Source organism: Hypanus sabinus, chromosome 6 (assembly GCF_030144855.1).
Source record: "Hypanus sabinus isolate sHypSab1 chromosome 6, sHypSab1.hap1, whole genome shotgun sequence".
In the NCBI taxonomy this organism is placed as follows: domain Eukaryota; kingdom Metazoa; phylum Chordata; class Chondrichthyes; order Myliobatiformes; family Dasyatidae; genus Hypanus; species Hypanus sabinus.
The window spans coordinates 61,902,983-61,919,369 of NC_082711.1; the positions used below are offsets into that span (position 1 = coordinate 61,902,983).

The following is a 16,387-nucleotide window of genomic DNA, read 5'->3' on the forward strand; positions in this document are numbered from 1 at the left end:
TAACTCTAATGCTACCTCTTTCTAAACTCTGGGATGTAAATCATTGAGTGCTTGGGATTTATGAGATTTCAAGATCAAATTCTTTAATATAGAAACATAGAAAATAGGTGCAGCAGTAGGCCATTTGGCCCTTCAAGACTGCACCGCCATTCAGTATGATCATGGCTGATCATCCAACTCAGAACCCTGTACCTGCTTTCTCTCCATACCCCCGATCCCTTCAGCCACAAGGGCCATATCTAACTCGCTTTTAAGTATAGCCAATGAACTGGCCTCAACTGTTTCCTGTGGCAGAGAATTCCACAGATTCACCACACTTTGTGAAGAAGTTTTTCCTCATCTCGGTCCTAAAAGGCTTCCCCTTTATCCTTAAACTGTGACCCCTCGGTCTGGACTTCCCCAACATCAGGAACAATCTTTCTGCATCTAGCCTGTCCAATCCCTTTAGAATTTTATACATTTCAATAAGATCCCCCCTCGATCTTCTAACTTCCAGTGAGTATAAGCCTAGTCGATCCAGTCTTTCTTCATATGAAAGTCCTGCCATCCCAGGAATCAATCTGGTGAACCTTCTTTGTACTCCCCCTGTGGCAAGAATGTCTTTCCTCAGATTAGGGGACCAAAACTGCACACAATACTCCAGGTGTGGTCCCACCAAGGCCTTGTACAACTGCAGTAGAACCTCACTGCTCCTGTATTCAAATCCTCTTGCTATGAATGTCAACATATCATTTGCCTTTTTCACTGCCTGCTGTACCTGCATGCCCACTTTCAATGACTGGTGTACAATGACACCCAGGTCTCATTGCACCTCCCCTTTTCCTAATCGGCCACCGTTCAGATAACAATCTGTTTTCCTGTTCTTGCCACCAAAGTGGATAACCTCACATTTATCCACATTAACTTGCATCTGCCATGAATTTGCCCACTCACCTAACCTATCCAAGTCACCCTGCATCTTCTTAGCATCCTCCTCACATCTAACACTGCCACTCAACTTCGTGTTATCCACAAACTTGCAGATGCTACATTTAATTCCCTCGTCTAAATCATTAATATATATTGTAAACAACTGGGGTCCCAGCACTGAGCCTTGCGGTACCCCACTAGTCACTGCCTGCCATTCTGAAAAGGTCCCGTTTATTCCCACTCTTTGCTTCCTGTCTGCCAACCAATTCTCTATCCACCTCAATACCATACCCCCAATAATGTGTGCTTTAAGTTTGCACACTAATCTCCTGTGTGGGACCTTGTCAAAAGCCTTTTGAAAATCCAAATATACCACATCCACTGGTTCTCCCCTATCAACTCTACTAGTTACATCCTCAAAAAATTTTATAAGATTCGTCAGACATGGTTTTCCTTTCACAAATCCATGCCGACTTTGTCCGATGATTTCACCGCTTTCCAAATGTGCTGTTATCACATCTTTGATAACTGACTCTAGCATTTTCCCCACCACCAATGTCAGGCTAACCAGTCTATAATTCCCTGGTTTCTCTCTCCCTCCTTTTTTAAAAAGTGGGGTTACATTAGCCACCCTCCAATTCTCAGGAACTAATCCAGAATATAAAGAGTTTTGAAAAATTATCACTAATGCATCGACTATTTCTTGGGCTACTTCCTTAAGCACTCTGGGATGCAGACCATCTTGCCCTGGGGATTTATCTGCCTTTAATCCCTTCAATTTACCTAACACCACTTCCCTACTAACATGTATTTCCCTCAGTTCCTCCATCTCACTCGATTCTCGGTCCCCTACTATTTCCAGAAGATTATTTATGTCCTCCTTGGTGAAGACAGAACCAAAGTAGTTATTCAATTGGTCTGCCATGTCCTTGTTCTCCATGATCAATTCACCTGTTTCTGACTGTAAGGGACCTACATTTGTCTTAACCAATCTTTTTCTTTTCACATATCTATAAAAGCTTTTGCAATCAGTTTTATGTTCCCTGCCAGCTTTCTCTCATAATCTTTTTTCCCTTTCCTAATTAAGCCCTTCATCCTCCTCTGCTGGACACTGAATTTCTCCCAGTCCTCAGGTGTGCCGCTTTTTCTGGCTAATTTGTATGTTTCTTCTTTGGACTTGATACTATCCTTAATTTCCCTTGTCAGCTATGGGTGCATTACCTTCCCTGGTTTATTCTTTTGCCAAACTGGGATGAACAATTGTTGTAGTTCATCCAGGCGACCTTTAAATGCTTGCCATTGCATATCCACTGTCAACCCTTTAAGTATCATTTGCCAGTCTATCTTATCTAAATAGCTTATTTTTGAACCATATTAACTTCTTTCATTTCCTCATTATTGTAGTTAGTTGATTAATAATTATTTAATTTGTCTGCCATTTCCATATTCCGCATTACAAGTTCTCCTGCCTTTGAGTCTAAGCAGCTCCCTCATTTGTACTCACTTGCCTTTTCCCTTTTACATGTTGTACTGAAGTTCTGAAAAGGTTTGGCAGTCTTGATGTAGGGAGGGTTTTCCCTGTCTGAGGAGTCTAGTTTGAAAAAAAATGTAGATTGTTTTGGACTGAAAGAGTATAGATTTCTTTACTCTGGAGTGCTGAACCTGTGCAATTCACTGCTCTACTAAGTGTTGTGTTCCCTCGAAACAGTTATCAGTAGATTTCTGAACATCCAAAGAAAGCTAGGTGTTGGGATAGTGCTAGAAGATAGCACTGGAATGTCAGCCATTTTCTCAAAGAATAGTTGAGCAGCTTGAAGGGTCAGACAGTCTACTCCTTCTGTTTCTTATGTTCCAGTGTAGAAAGAGGCCACACTGCTCATTACATCCATTCCTGGCAAGAAATTGATATTCAGCATTAACTGATTTCGATCCATTGTCCGTAGGTTTGTGGATTACAGCACAATTGCTTGCCAAAGTCTTTTCCAAAAGCAATGTGAGCTTCTGTCTTTTCTGTTCATGCAGGTAGTGAGCTTCAGAGCGACACACATAAAACACTGGAGAAACTCAGCAGACCAGGCAGCATCGTACAGTCAACGTTTTGGGACAAAATGTCGCATTTTGTGTGTGTTGCTCGGATTTCCAGCATCTGCAGATTTTCTCTTGTTCAATACCTGTTGCTCTAGTGGAAAATAAACTTCTCACTTCTTTAAACTTGCTGCGGTTAATTTTAATCTGCAACCCCTATTCATTGACCTTTCTGCTTTAGGAAGTATGTTCTTTCCATACACTTAGATAAGCTTCTTGTTATTTTATACACCTCAGTTAAATCTCCACCCCTCCCCACTGTCTCTTTTCCAAAGCAATGAAATCCAGCCTAAATAGTGTTTTGTCATAACAAAAATGTTCCCTGGAAACATTTTCATAAATCTGCTCTGTGCCTTCTATGCTGCTCCCTGTAGTGTGGCGACCGGAATATACACGGTGTTCTAGTTGTGGTCAAGTTAATATTTTATACAATTCTAATATGACTACCATGCTTTCCATTCTAAGCCTCTGCCTGCAGGGTAAAGTATTCTGAATATTTAGCTTCCTGTTTCTCAGGCCACATCCATAGCTGATGCCTTCTTTAAGCATCTTATTAATTTTTTCTGCTACTTTAAGGATCTTGTGGGTCATACATTCAAGTATCCATCTGTTTTTTTCTATCCTGTTTTTAATACCCATTGTTTATTGTGCATTCTTTGTCATATTTGCCCTCAATTAGTAAAATCAATTAAATATCAACAGTTTAATTAAAATTTATGATACTAAATTGATGATGCCCTAGCTTTCGCTATATGGCCAGTGAAACAACCTTTCAATATTAACTTTACTTTCTTAATTATGTTGAAGTGATTCCACTTGATAATTAAAATGGCCATTGAAAAAAATTATCTATCAGTGCACAGCATGAGGTTCCCTGAGTGGGTCTCTCTCACTGTGAGACACCTTCTTAGGCAATCCCTTGGGGTGAGGATGACTTGCTCCTTCTTTGGGATTGTGGGTTCTGAGTTGATTATCAAATCAGAAGGGAATTGCATTTCGTATGCAAAAGAGGCAGGAGATGCTCGACAAATGAGGAAAATGGTTAGTTTGTGAAATGCTCAGCTCCTTCCATCTCAAAAGCCGAAGGTCGCTGTAGATTCCCAGTGTGTGGCCTTGAGGTGGTGGGTGTCTGGGGTGGTGGTACTTTTTAGAGATGTTTAGATAGGGACATGAATGTGAGGATAATGGAAGGAGATGGATGTTGTTTAGGCCAGAGGGAATTAGTTTAGTTGGTCATTTGGTTACTAATTTGGTTTGGCACTTCATTGTGGGCTGAAGAGCCTGTTGCTGTGCTGTACTGTTCTATGTTCACTCCTGGAGTAATGTATTGGTTTTGGTTTCCCTATTTCAGGAAGGGCATATTTGCCTTGGCAATGATGCAAATGCTCACCTTATTAATTTGGAATGAGGAGAGTGGTCTTGTAAGGAAATATTAAGTACAATGTGTGCATGTTCACTGGGATTCATGAAGATGAGAGTTAGTCCTAGTGAAGTATACAAAAATCCAAAAGAGCTTGACTAGTAAGATGTTGGCAGGTGAGTTGAGAACTCCGTGCTGTCCATATTTGCTTACAACATGGAAGAAAGCGATTTCATCTCATCCAGTCTATGCCAGCTCACAGAGCAATCCAATTCTCCATTAGTATTTGCAGTGAATTTGGAGAATTCCTAGGAATTTCCTTGATATTGAGAACCGGAGTCCATGCATTGTGCACACACAGAAACCTTTCAAAAGCAATGAAAAAGCTCATGACAGGCATCCACCCGCTTGTCTCATCAGCCACTTGCTCCCCAGTCAGTGGAGGAGTCTGCATTTACCACACTGACCTCAGAACTCTGAGGCTGGAATGAAAGCAGGATATGGTCAATCAGAAGAACTGTCTGAGAAGAAGAAACCTTCAGCTATGGTAATGTCGTGGGGAGTGTGAGTATGTGAAGTAGGACTTGATGGCCAAATGTGAAGGTCGTTTCAACCTGCATGATGTTGAGCTTCAGAAGTGTTATTGTGAAATGAGAGTGTTTCATCCCTCCGTTAATATGGATTTCAGAAAATGAGATGAGTTACTCATATCTTTGTTGAGTGACTGACAGAGTTACGTTTCTGATCCATAAACTCTCCAGAATATGATGGTGGTAGATTAGATAATGGTGATGTCTTTGATCGCCATGGGGAAGTGGTTAGACTTCCTTGTCAAGATGATCATTTTCTGACACTCATATGGTCAGATTGTTCTTGATGGACCTTGATGTAGCCTGCTTCATTTGTTAGTGGAGCTCAAAACTCTTACATTCTTAGTGATCAGCTGTACTTTTGACAAGTTAGAGAAAATATCATTGATAGAGCATCTTAAGTTTGTTGGACCTAAGACAGTCCTAGGAAATTTTGTAGTGCGGTTCTAAGGCTAAGGTGATCTTCAGCAACCATGATGAAAATCCTGCAGATGCTTGAAATTGAAAACAAAAACTGAAATTGTTAGAAATATTCAGCAAGGTTAGGCAGATCCTGTGAAAGAGAAACTGCGTTAACATTTCAAGTGGACCTTAATCATTTTCGATTACAGTTGGAATAAATGAGATCTTTTGGCAATGTTCATTGACCTCCCCTCATATTAATGTGCACAGATTTCTGGATGAAGTTTGGAATGAATCAAGTTGGGTGAATGCCAATTTCTGTAAGGTTCGAGAACCCAGAATGAAGTTGAACTGATCCTCCAAACATTCTGGTGAAAATAGAGACTGTTCAATGTTGTCTTAGTGTTCATTGAGGAGTCCACTCTGGTTCATTTCTGATTACTGGAACTAGCTGGCTTGTTGAACTTCTTACACACTGGAGTTCAGTATGCAGTTCTCTAATCATTTCTATTTATACTTTCTGGCCACTTAATTTCAGAATAGTTGAAATCTGCTTTGATTAATATTCTGTTTGTTGATCATTTTCCTAACTTATTGCTATATTTTTTTCCTCCAGCTTCCTTCATTTATTAGATGGTCTGCAGACAAACCAGATAGTATGACTGACACTGTCATCTTTGGTCATCATCCAGATGGATTCTATTTTTGTCTTACTGAAAGGTTCATTTAAATTTTGAGTTTAATAGTCGTTCAACCAAACATAAATACCCATGAATACAGCCAAACACAACAGCAAAACAGCCAAGGTGCAAAACTCAGTACCAATAGTCATTCACAGCACAAGGCACACATAGCACATATAAGACAACAGTAAAATACAGTCACACACAAATAGTCCAAGTGTCTGAGTACATCAGTGTTGCAGCAATCTGCAGACCAGCACAATACATCTTGTCTTCTGCCGAGCAAGCACTGGAGAGCAGCACTGAGTCCAGCATGGACACCACACCGGTGGAGTGCGCTAACTAACACCTCTCTCCTGGGTAGCTACAGGGAGGTGACACTGCATTTTGAGGCGAAGTCCTCAGTACAATTGAGACCACACAGATCTCCTGCCATTTGTCAATAAAGCAGTGCATTGGACTGGGAGCATTATAAACATCCAACTGGGTCTTGTGGTCACAAGAAATGGGACAAAGGCAATCACTCACTATTAGACAGCACACCACCTTTGCAGACCATCGCCTCTCTGACACAGACAGCAGCACGATCTGCATCAAGTCCAGCTCATTCAGTTTCTCCACTAATCAGCGAGTTCATAGGGTACACCTGCAGTAGTTTAAATCCTTAATGTCCCGCAGGGTCTCGTGATCTGAACAAATATGTTTACAAAACAGAATAACAGCTTTGGTTGGCCCTGTGGAAACTGCTGCATCTGAGTGTGCTGCCATCTTGCAGGAAATTCTTTCAAATTATTTCAAAAAGAATTTCTTTGTCCTACTGCCGTATGTTATCTCTAACAAGTACAGCTTGTTCAGGCCAACTCTTATTGAGCTCTATTTTTAATAAATATTTTTAGATGTGTTGCAATGCTTAATTTCTTGTATTGAATTTTGTGTAATCTCATTTCTAGTATCCTTTCAATGTCCAGTTCCTTGCAATATGTATATTTGCCTCCAGCTTTTATTCCTTATTACTGACACTTATTGAATTGCCATAGAGAGAATTTAACTTAATTTTAATCACAGTCTTTTAAACCATCCTTTCCACATCATGTTTTCCATAACTGTGAATTGCCTGGTCGTTCAGTTTTTGCCTTGGTGTGGGTTGATCTATTCTCTTCTTTCCTCAGGTCATTCATATTGAATGTCATAGCATCTGTGCAGTGAAGAAAGCAATCTGTAGAATAGAAAAATGGACTGTATTCAATGCAGCAGTTGTCTGTGAGATTCTGTAACACTACTCAGGAGTGAATTTGAAGCTGTAGTCACAGGGGTGTACAGCACAGGAACAGGTCTGTGCACACCATTGTTCCCAACTTTCTTGTCACATTTGCCTGCACTGAATACAGGGCCTTCTTTGCCTTGGTGAGTCAAGTGCTAGCCAGGATGTTTCTTAAATGTTCTGACAGTGCATTGCAGATTCAGACAGGTAGGAGGAGGTGATTCTGGATACTTTGGGTGTCACATACCTGTTTGTGTTGCTTGCCTTTCTGCTGAATTCACTTTAACCAAGTCAATTCTCCAGCTCAAATCCCTTTCATGCAGGAAGCTGCAACTGGGTAAGTGAATCTATACATTGCAAGGTCTTCTGTTGGTAAATCCCACAGAAACATTTATGTCTTTTAGTTCAAGCACAGCAAAGCAAAATAATTGATTTAAATTAATTCCCTTAAAATGTACATTATATAAAGCTTCAAGATGCTCTTTATTGTCTACAGTTAGATACTCAAAACTATCATCACCTCAAAGCTAAGTAAATAAACTTCAAGACCTTGGCCCAATACTTCCTTGTGCAATTCGATCTTCGATTTCCTCACTTGCAGACCCTAGTCAGTTTGGATTGGCAACAACACCTCCTCCACAATCTCCATCAGCACAGCACCACTTCTACTTCCTTAGACTTGTCATGACATATAAAACTTTTACAAACTCCTATAAATGTGTGGTGGAGAGTATATTGACTGGTTGCATCACAACATGGTATGGAAACACCACCATCCTTGAATGGAAAAGACTACAAATAGTAATGGATACAGTGCAGTACATCATAGGTAAAGCTCTCCTCACCATTGAGCACATATACATTAAGCATTGTTGCAGGAAAGCAGCATCAATCATCACGGAACCCCAGCATCCAGGTTATACTCTCTTCTTGCTGTTACCATCAGGGAAAAGGTACGGCTCTTGAGCCGGAGGGATAACCTCACTCAACTTCACTGAACTGTTTCCACAACCTATGTACTCACTTCTAAGTATATTCATCTCATGTTCTTGATATCTATTGCTTAAATATTTCTTTTGTATTTTCACAGTTTGTTGTCCTGTGCACATTAGTTGTTTGTCCATTCTTTCATTGTGGTCTTTCATTGATTCTATTGTGTTTCGTTGTATTTTCTGGGTATGCCTGCAAGAAAACATATCTCAAGGTTGTATATGGCAAATATAGGTAGTTTGATAATAAATTTACTGTGAACTTGAACTTTAAATTTTGAACTTGTTTGTTTCACTTCCAGTGCTTCCTCTTCATTGAATTAAAGATGCTGTCAGAGGTTGCATGCTCTAGGCTGCCACAGGTTCAGTGTAATTTTCCCTAGCTTATTCACAACAAAACTACGAAGAGTTCATATCTCCTTGTTAGAACACTTAAGGAATCTCATGTTAGATCATAATAGGAATAGTGCAGTTATGAGGATGATTGAGAGTTTTGGAAATGCTTACACAAGAGCCTGCGGGATACAGTAGTAGCTCCCAATAATTCAGCACAATATTGTCAGATTTTGTGTAGAAATTCCAGGTTATCCTCCTCAAGATAAATAGGAAGTTTTGAGCCATTGCCTTCATAACCAATCCAGCAACAATGAATCTTAACATAATTTAAAGGAATTATGCCTTTTATGATTCATATATGATAGATTTAAGCTAAATGTAATGTGGATCACATCTACCTTTATAAGCATAGATCCAACAAACTATGCAATTGTTGGTTCTTCAATTATATAATTAATATAAGTGATGACAAGATTGAGATTGATAGGGGTGATTAAAATCATCACACTGTCAGTTTGATGTTTACTGATATTTTGACAGCATTCCATTTGTAGGAGCGGTCATGAGAAAAATTCCCAACTAATCTGAAGTAAAAGTTCATTAGGGATTAAAAAGGAGAAGACTACAAGGAAATGGTGTTAAGTGTCACAGTTATTCAGCTTTGGGGCTTTGAAGCCAAGGCTGTCAGTTAGCTTTGGAAAAACTTTTCTGGCATGAGGTTACTGATTGAAAATGTATGTGTTTATAGATGTAGTTGTTTTTGAACCTCGCCACAGATAAAATTCCAACAGTCTACAACAAAGTCTCTTTCATGTGAAAGAAACATGTTCTCACAATTTGGAACATGTACAGATATTATCAAAAGATTTGGGTAGATTATAGGGCATGTAAACACATGGAGGAAAATCGATCCAGGGAGGAGCTGTGACTGGCAAAGGAGATGTGGGAAAATGTAGAAATTAATGATTCTGCTTTAATGTGCAGAAACATTATTAAAAAAAAAGGCTTTGTGAGTCCCTTTTCTACTTACTGCGTTTTTTCCTAGGATTGAGAGGTAAATTATATTGATGTAAAGTTAAAAATGCTGGACTGTTTTTTTGGCATGTGCAATTTTCCCCCAACACTTTGGTTTATAAATCAGCTTAAGAAATTATACCAATTATTTAGACTAATTGTTAATTACCGGACTATTTTCATGCTTGTGAAAATGAGGTTCTTTGATGTCCAACAAATTTTCTAGTTAGATTCATAAGCAAAATACAGTAGGAAATGGTGGAGGTGCATTTATCCCTCATGTTTTGGTAATTTTGAGATAATGTAATATAGCTGATGCTTTTGTGGTGTTCTGATAACTTTATATTCAGATATTTTGCTTGATAAGCACTGCTTTTTTAAACATGCAAATCATTTGCACAGCACTTCACTTATATTTAACTAATTTCTTCATAGTCTCAGCAGCTGGTTCTATTTACATTAAACTATTGTGTTGGGTGACCCTATAGTATGCCTTGCAAACTGAAGTAATATCCTTTTGCACTCTTATGTTTCAGACTAGATTATGTGGCCCATGCTGAAGATCTTGCCTCCAAACTTCTACAGTGCTTCCCAAAGAAAAGACTGTCAGCTTTATCGGCACTGAATCACGAGTACTTCAGTGATCTTCCTCCGCGGCTGTGGGAACTCTCAGACAGTAAGTATGACACTGACTGTTGTCAAGTTCATCACAATGTGTGTTTCATATAAATGGCCATTAGGGAAAAATTCCCTGTTCAAATAATTGCAAACCCCTTTTTTTAAACAAGGTAGCACTTTTTGAAGCTTGTTCACGTGGTAATGAGCATGAGAAAAATAGAAATACTAAAAAAAATTGTTAATTTGCTAACATGAGGAAACCTGCAGATGCTGGAAATCCAAGCAACACACAAAATGCTGGTGGAACGCAGCAGGCCAGGCAGCATCTATAGGAAGAAGTACATTTGACGTTTCGGGTCAAGACCCTTTGTCAGGACTAACTGAAAAAAGAGATAGTAAGAGATTTGAAAGGGGGAGGGGGAGGGGGAGATCCAAAATGATAGGAGAAGACAAGAGGGAGAGGGATTAAGCTCAGAGCTGGGAAGTGGATTGGCAAAAGGGATACAAGGCTAGAGAAGGGGGAGTATCGTAGGATGGAAGGCCTTGGAAGAAAGAAAGGGGGAGGGGAGCACCAGACAAAGATGGAAATGGGCAAGGAGTTATTGTGAGAGGGAAAGAGAGAGAAAAAAAAAAAAATATATATATATATATATATATATATTTATAAATAAATAGGGACAGGGTAAGAAGGGGAGGGGGGCCATTAACAGAAGTTAGAGAAATCAATGTTCTTGCCATCAGGTTGGAGGCTACCCAGCCAGTATATAAGGTGTTGTTCCTCCAACCTGAATGTGGCTTTATCTTGACAGTAGAGGAGGCCATGGATTGACATATCGGAATAGGAATGAGACGTGGAATTAAAATGTGTGGCCATTGGGAGATCCTGCTTGCTCTGGCAAATAGAACATAGGTTAATTTGCTATTATTTTTCCCTTGGATAGTATTTCCTACTAAACCAGAAAGTGGGCAAATGATTGAGAAGCAAGCAGGTTTCAATTTAGTTGCCAGAAGTTTCTTTTTCCAAAAATCTTAATAAGATTTGGTCAAAGTAAAATCACATTGTAATATCACCACAATACTAAGCATGCCCTGTTTATGAATTTAAGGAAATGTATCTTGCATCAGGGTTGTCAGATAAAGATCATGAGGATTGAATGATGAAACCACAGAGGAGGAGAGGAGCCTACACTGGAAGCAGCTGCACTGGCCCTGGATCAGTTACCTGCACGTCTCCAAGGAAAAATGTAACTTGGAGGTCTAGATCCAAGTGACACCTGATTTTGATGGCTCCTTAGTGACTGCAGATGTTCTGGTTATATTTGCCAAGATTATAGTGTTTTTAGTCATACAATCTCTGCAACCAATAATTTAGTGTTTCTTTCTCCCCCTGGCAACCAGTATATTACATCAATCTGTGGTCAAATAAAGGGTGATAAGTTCAAATTTATAGAGACAGCTGACTGTGCAGCAAAGCATCTGTAGCAAAAGTGAGTTCACCAGAGTAATGGATAAAGTGCAATTCATTGTCAGTACAAAGAAAGTCTGTTCATTCTTTATGGAAGTAGATTATTTCATAAATAAGCTTAGGACTATATTTCTATAAAACTATAACCCTGGGAGTTGATGACTCCATCTGCAAGTATACTCTTGTCTCCCTGACCAGTAAGGTGGTATCGTCTCCTCTATGATTGTAAACGTTGGTGCTCCGTAAGGTTGCATCCTCAACCCCCTATTCTACTCCCTGTGCACACATAACTGTGTTGCCAGATGCCGCTCCAATTTCATTTACACGCTTGGAGATGATGCCACTGTGGTGGTCCATATCTCAAACAGCAATGAGTGCGAGTACAAGAAGGAGATAGAGAGCTCAGAAACATGTTACCATGATGACAGCCTTTCTCTCAAACTCAGCAAAACCAAAGAGCTGGTCATTGACTTCAGAAAGGGGTGTAGTGCACATGGTCCTGTCTAAATCAGTGGTGTGGAAGTCGAGAAGGTTGAGAACTTAAGGTTCCTAAGAGTAAACATCACTAATAGCCTGCTCTGGTCCAACCACATTGTTGTCACAGTAAGCTCTACTTCCTCAGGAGGCTAAAAAAATTTGGCATTTTGCTGTCGACTCTTAGCAACTTTTATCAATGTAGCATAGAAAGCGTTCTATCTGAATGCATAATGCCTTGGTATGGCAACTACTCTGCAGGTGGTTGCAAGCCACTGCCGAGCAGTGTGGATGCAGCTCAGCACATCACAAACACCAGGTTCCCATCTGTGTACTCTGCCTATACTTTGCACTACTTTGGCAAAGCAGCAAGCATAATCAAAGATTCTACCACCCTAGACATTGTCTCTTCTCTCTCCACACATCAGGCAAAAGATACAAAAACCTGAAAGCACACAACACCAGGCTGAAGGAGAGCTTCTACTCTGTTGTTGTAAGACTATTAAATGGTTCCCTAGTACAGTAAGATAGGCTTTTGACTTCAGAGTCTGCTTTGTTTCAATCTTGCACTTTATTGTTTACCTGGACTTTCTCTATCACTATTACACTTTATTCCACACTGTTATTGTTTTATCCTGTTCTACCTCAGTGCATTGTGTAATGAACCAAACTATATCAACAGTATGGAGACAAGTTTTTCACTGTATCTTGGTACATGTGACTACAATAAACCAATTTCTATTCCAATTCTGAAGTTAAAATAATAGTCAGTTATAAATATACTTTCATTGCATGACTTGATTCACCTGAATGTATTGAGATAGTGTTGTTCTTAAGATGAGATATTTTCCAAATGTGAAATGATATGTCATTCTTTACAGAAACACCTTCACAAACTATTCAAGTGTTGATCTACCCAAATACAGATTCTCCAATTCTGATCAAATGTCCTTTGCATTAGATTACTCTGTGATTACACTGTTAGAAACAAAGGAGATGAACATGGAATTGAGCAGTAGCAAAAAATGAAAGCATCTATTAAAGTCTGTTTTGTACTACTATTAGTGACCAACCACCCTCCAGTATTCAAACATACCCAATGACTAGGCCTTCACAGCCATCTGTGCCAATGAATTCCAGAGAATCACCACCCTCCAGCTAAAAAAGTTCCTCCTTATCTCTGTTGAAAAGGGACAACCTTAAATTCTGAGACTGTGCCCTCTGGTCCTTCGATTCCCTCACCAGAAGCATTCTCTCCATGTCCACTCAATTCTAAGCCATCAATATTTGATGATATCACCCCTCATTCTTCCAATCTGTACAGGCCCTGAACCATCAATAGTTCCTCGTACAATATGTTAACGCTTTCATTTCCAGCATCATTCTTGTGAACTTCCTCTATACTCTCACTAATGCCAGCACGTCCTTTCTAGATGAGGAGTACCAACTGCTCACAATACCCTAGGTGTGGTCTGATCAATGCCTTAAAAGCCTGGTCATTACACCCTAGAATTTATAACCTAGTCTTGTCAAAATAAATGTTAACATTGTTTTTGCCTTCCGTACCTTCGACTCCACCTGCAAGTTAACCTTTAGGGAAACTTGCATGTGGACTCCCATGTCCCTTTGTACTTCTGATATCTGAATTTGATCTGCATTTAGAATATAGTCTACACATTTATTCCTTCTACTAAAGTGCATGACCATACACATATCTACACTGTATTCCATCTGTCACTTCTCACTCATTCTCCCATTCTGCCAAAGTCCTGCAGTCTACTACTTTTTTTTAAGGTATTCAAAAACTAACAAATGTTGATGCTTTGTGTGACCGTGTAATAAAAATTAGAGCAAATAGTACATATAATCTTTGAAAAAACATTTATGTGCAGACTGCCATGTGTGTTCTGGTTACAGTGCTGTTGGAAGGAAAATCACTTAATCTACCTCCAGAGCAAAGAAGGTTTAATGGAGAGCAACTTAGGGTACAAATTTGTGTTTGGATTGTTTTGTGTGTCTGTCTGTCTTCTGTATCCTTCACAATCAAATTTATTGAAAACCCATTAACTGTAGTTTATGTGAAGAATAATTAAATTGTCAAATTATCTAGAGAAAAGCAGGTTGTATTGTTTATTCTCCGACTTTGCCTAGGTTGTTTTTTTTTATTGGGATACAGTGTGGAATAGGCTCTTCCAGCCCTTCGATCTGCACCACCAACAACCCCACGTTTAACCCTAGCCTAATCATGGGACAGTTTACAATTAACCTAACAACTGGTATGTCTTTGGATTGTGGGAGGAAACCGGACTTGTTATTGTCTTCAGACTGATGACGTGAGCTCAATTTTATTGAGGCTACCAGAATCTTAAGTAGAACAAATGTGATGTGGATTATTGTCCTAGTATAAGACCTAAAGTTATACATTTTTGGTGCACAAAAATGTTGTCAGAAGTTTAAAGTTAGGGAGTCTATGTAAATATTTGGAAGTAGAAGGCTTTCATTACTTGCCTTAGATGTGGAGTACAGCCTGTTATTCGTAGATAAGCTCATGTTACTTGCCTTCCTGTTCAGAAAAACAGGACGGTTAGCATCAATACTGGAGGGGAACCAATATCCTCATTGACAGTTTGCTATCACTACTAGAGAGGCAGGGAGATACGACAGCAAGTAGTCAGGTTGAGGAAAAGAAAGATGGAAGAGAAGGAGAGCAAAGAATATGCTAATGAACATGTTGCTTCTGATGGACCAAAATATGCATATTCCAAATGTGATGAGTATTATGCGGAGGAGGAATGAACTTGGAACAAGTTATGAAAAGGTGCAGAAACAACAGAATTGTCATAATGGAGGACTTTAACTTCCCCAGTAATGACTGGAATTTCCTTCATGTAAGAAGCTTAAATGGGACAGGACTTCTTTAGTGCATCCAAGAGAGTTTCTTGAAACAAGAAATAGTGAATCCAACTACAAGCAAGAAAATATTAGACCTGGTTTTAGGAAATGAGCCAAGTCAGGTGATTTATGAAATAGTGGGTGAACATTTTGAAAATAGCGACCACAACTCACTATGTTTAAGATAGTTATGCAGTAAGCAAGGATAAAAATTGGACCTTACCAGAATATACTAAATTGGGTGAGGGCAAGTACTGATTGCATAAGTCAAGAGTTAAAGGGTGTTGATTGGGAGCAGCTGCTGTCTGACACATGAGAGTTGAGTAAAGACCAGCTGATCAGAATTCAAGATTGGCATGTTCTAGTAAGGAGTAAAGACAAGGATAGTAAGGTAAGAGAATCTTGGATGTCCTGGAACATCCTAAATTTAGTTGGGAAAGAAAAGGAAGTCTATGTAAGGTTCGGAAGCTAAAGTTAGTCTGGGCCCTTGTGGAATATAAAGCTGGCAGGAATGTGCTCAATAAGGCAATGAAATGACTTTGGTGGACAGGATCCAAGGAGAATCCAAGGTGTTTTGTAAAGAAGATAACGATGGAAAGGGTAGGTCCACTCAAAGATGAAGGAGAGTATTTGTGCTTGGAACCAGAGCAAGTGGCTGAAGTACTATAGCAGTATTTAACAAGGAGAAAGATTGAGAACTAGGTTGTCCAAAGAAGACAGAAAGTGAAGAGGGAGTGCTGTTATTTTGGCTGCAGGTCTATAAGCAGTGCAGTTCCACAAGAATCTGTTGTTTGTAATATACAGTTGGCCCTCCTTATCCGCGAATTCCTTATGTGCGAATTCAATCAACCGTGAATCGCGAAAACCCAGAAGTGCTCTTACAGCACTTGTTGTTCGAGCATGTCCAGACTTTTTTTTCTTATCATTATTCCCTAAACAATGCATTATTAAATCTATTTTACATAGCATTTACATTGTATTAGGTATTATAAGTAATCTAGAGATGATTTAAAGTACACGGGAGGATGTGCGTGGGTTATCGTGGATCGGGATTAAAAAAAAATCGGAAGTTCTCTTACTAAGTAAGTCGGAACAGGTACATCCAGTATTATTTAGCGTCAGTTATTCAAATGCTTTTCTTAGTATATATTTTACCTTTCTATGTATATAAAACGCTTAAGAACGTATGTTTCAGTGCCGGGCTCGGGAAGTTCCCGAGTTCGATCCAGTGACAGACCACTTCCAAACGTGCTCTCTTTCTGTGTCGGCTTGATGTGGAGGATCAAAGACCCTAAAACCCAATAATTAA

The 16,387-nt window shown here is 39.4% G+C and overlaps 1 protein-coding gene across 4 annotated transcripts in view; it reads left to right on the forward strand.

The window, feature by feature from the left end:
* Positions 1-16,387, forward strand: part of cdk14 (cyclin dependent kinase 14) — a 599,160-nt gene that overhangs the window by 436,019 nt on the left and 146,754 nt on the right. For all 4 annotated transcript variants that reach the window (XM_059972264.1, XM_059972266.1, XM_059972267.1 and 1 more), the window contains one exon: positions 10,166-10,305. In XM_059972264.1, the coding sequence (XP_059828247.1) occupies positions 10,166-10,305 (140 nt within the window). The remainder of the gene's footprint in view (positions 1-10,165; positions 10,306-16,387) is intronic.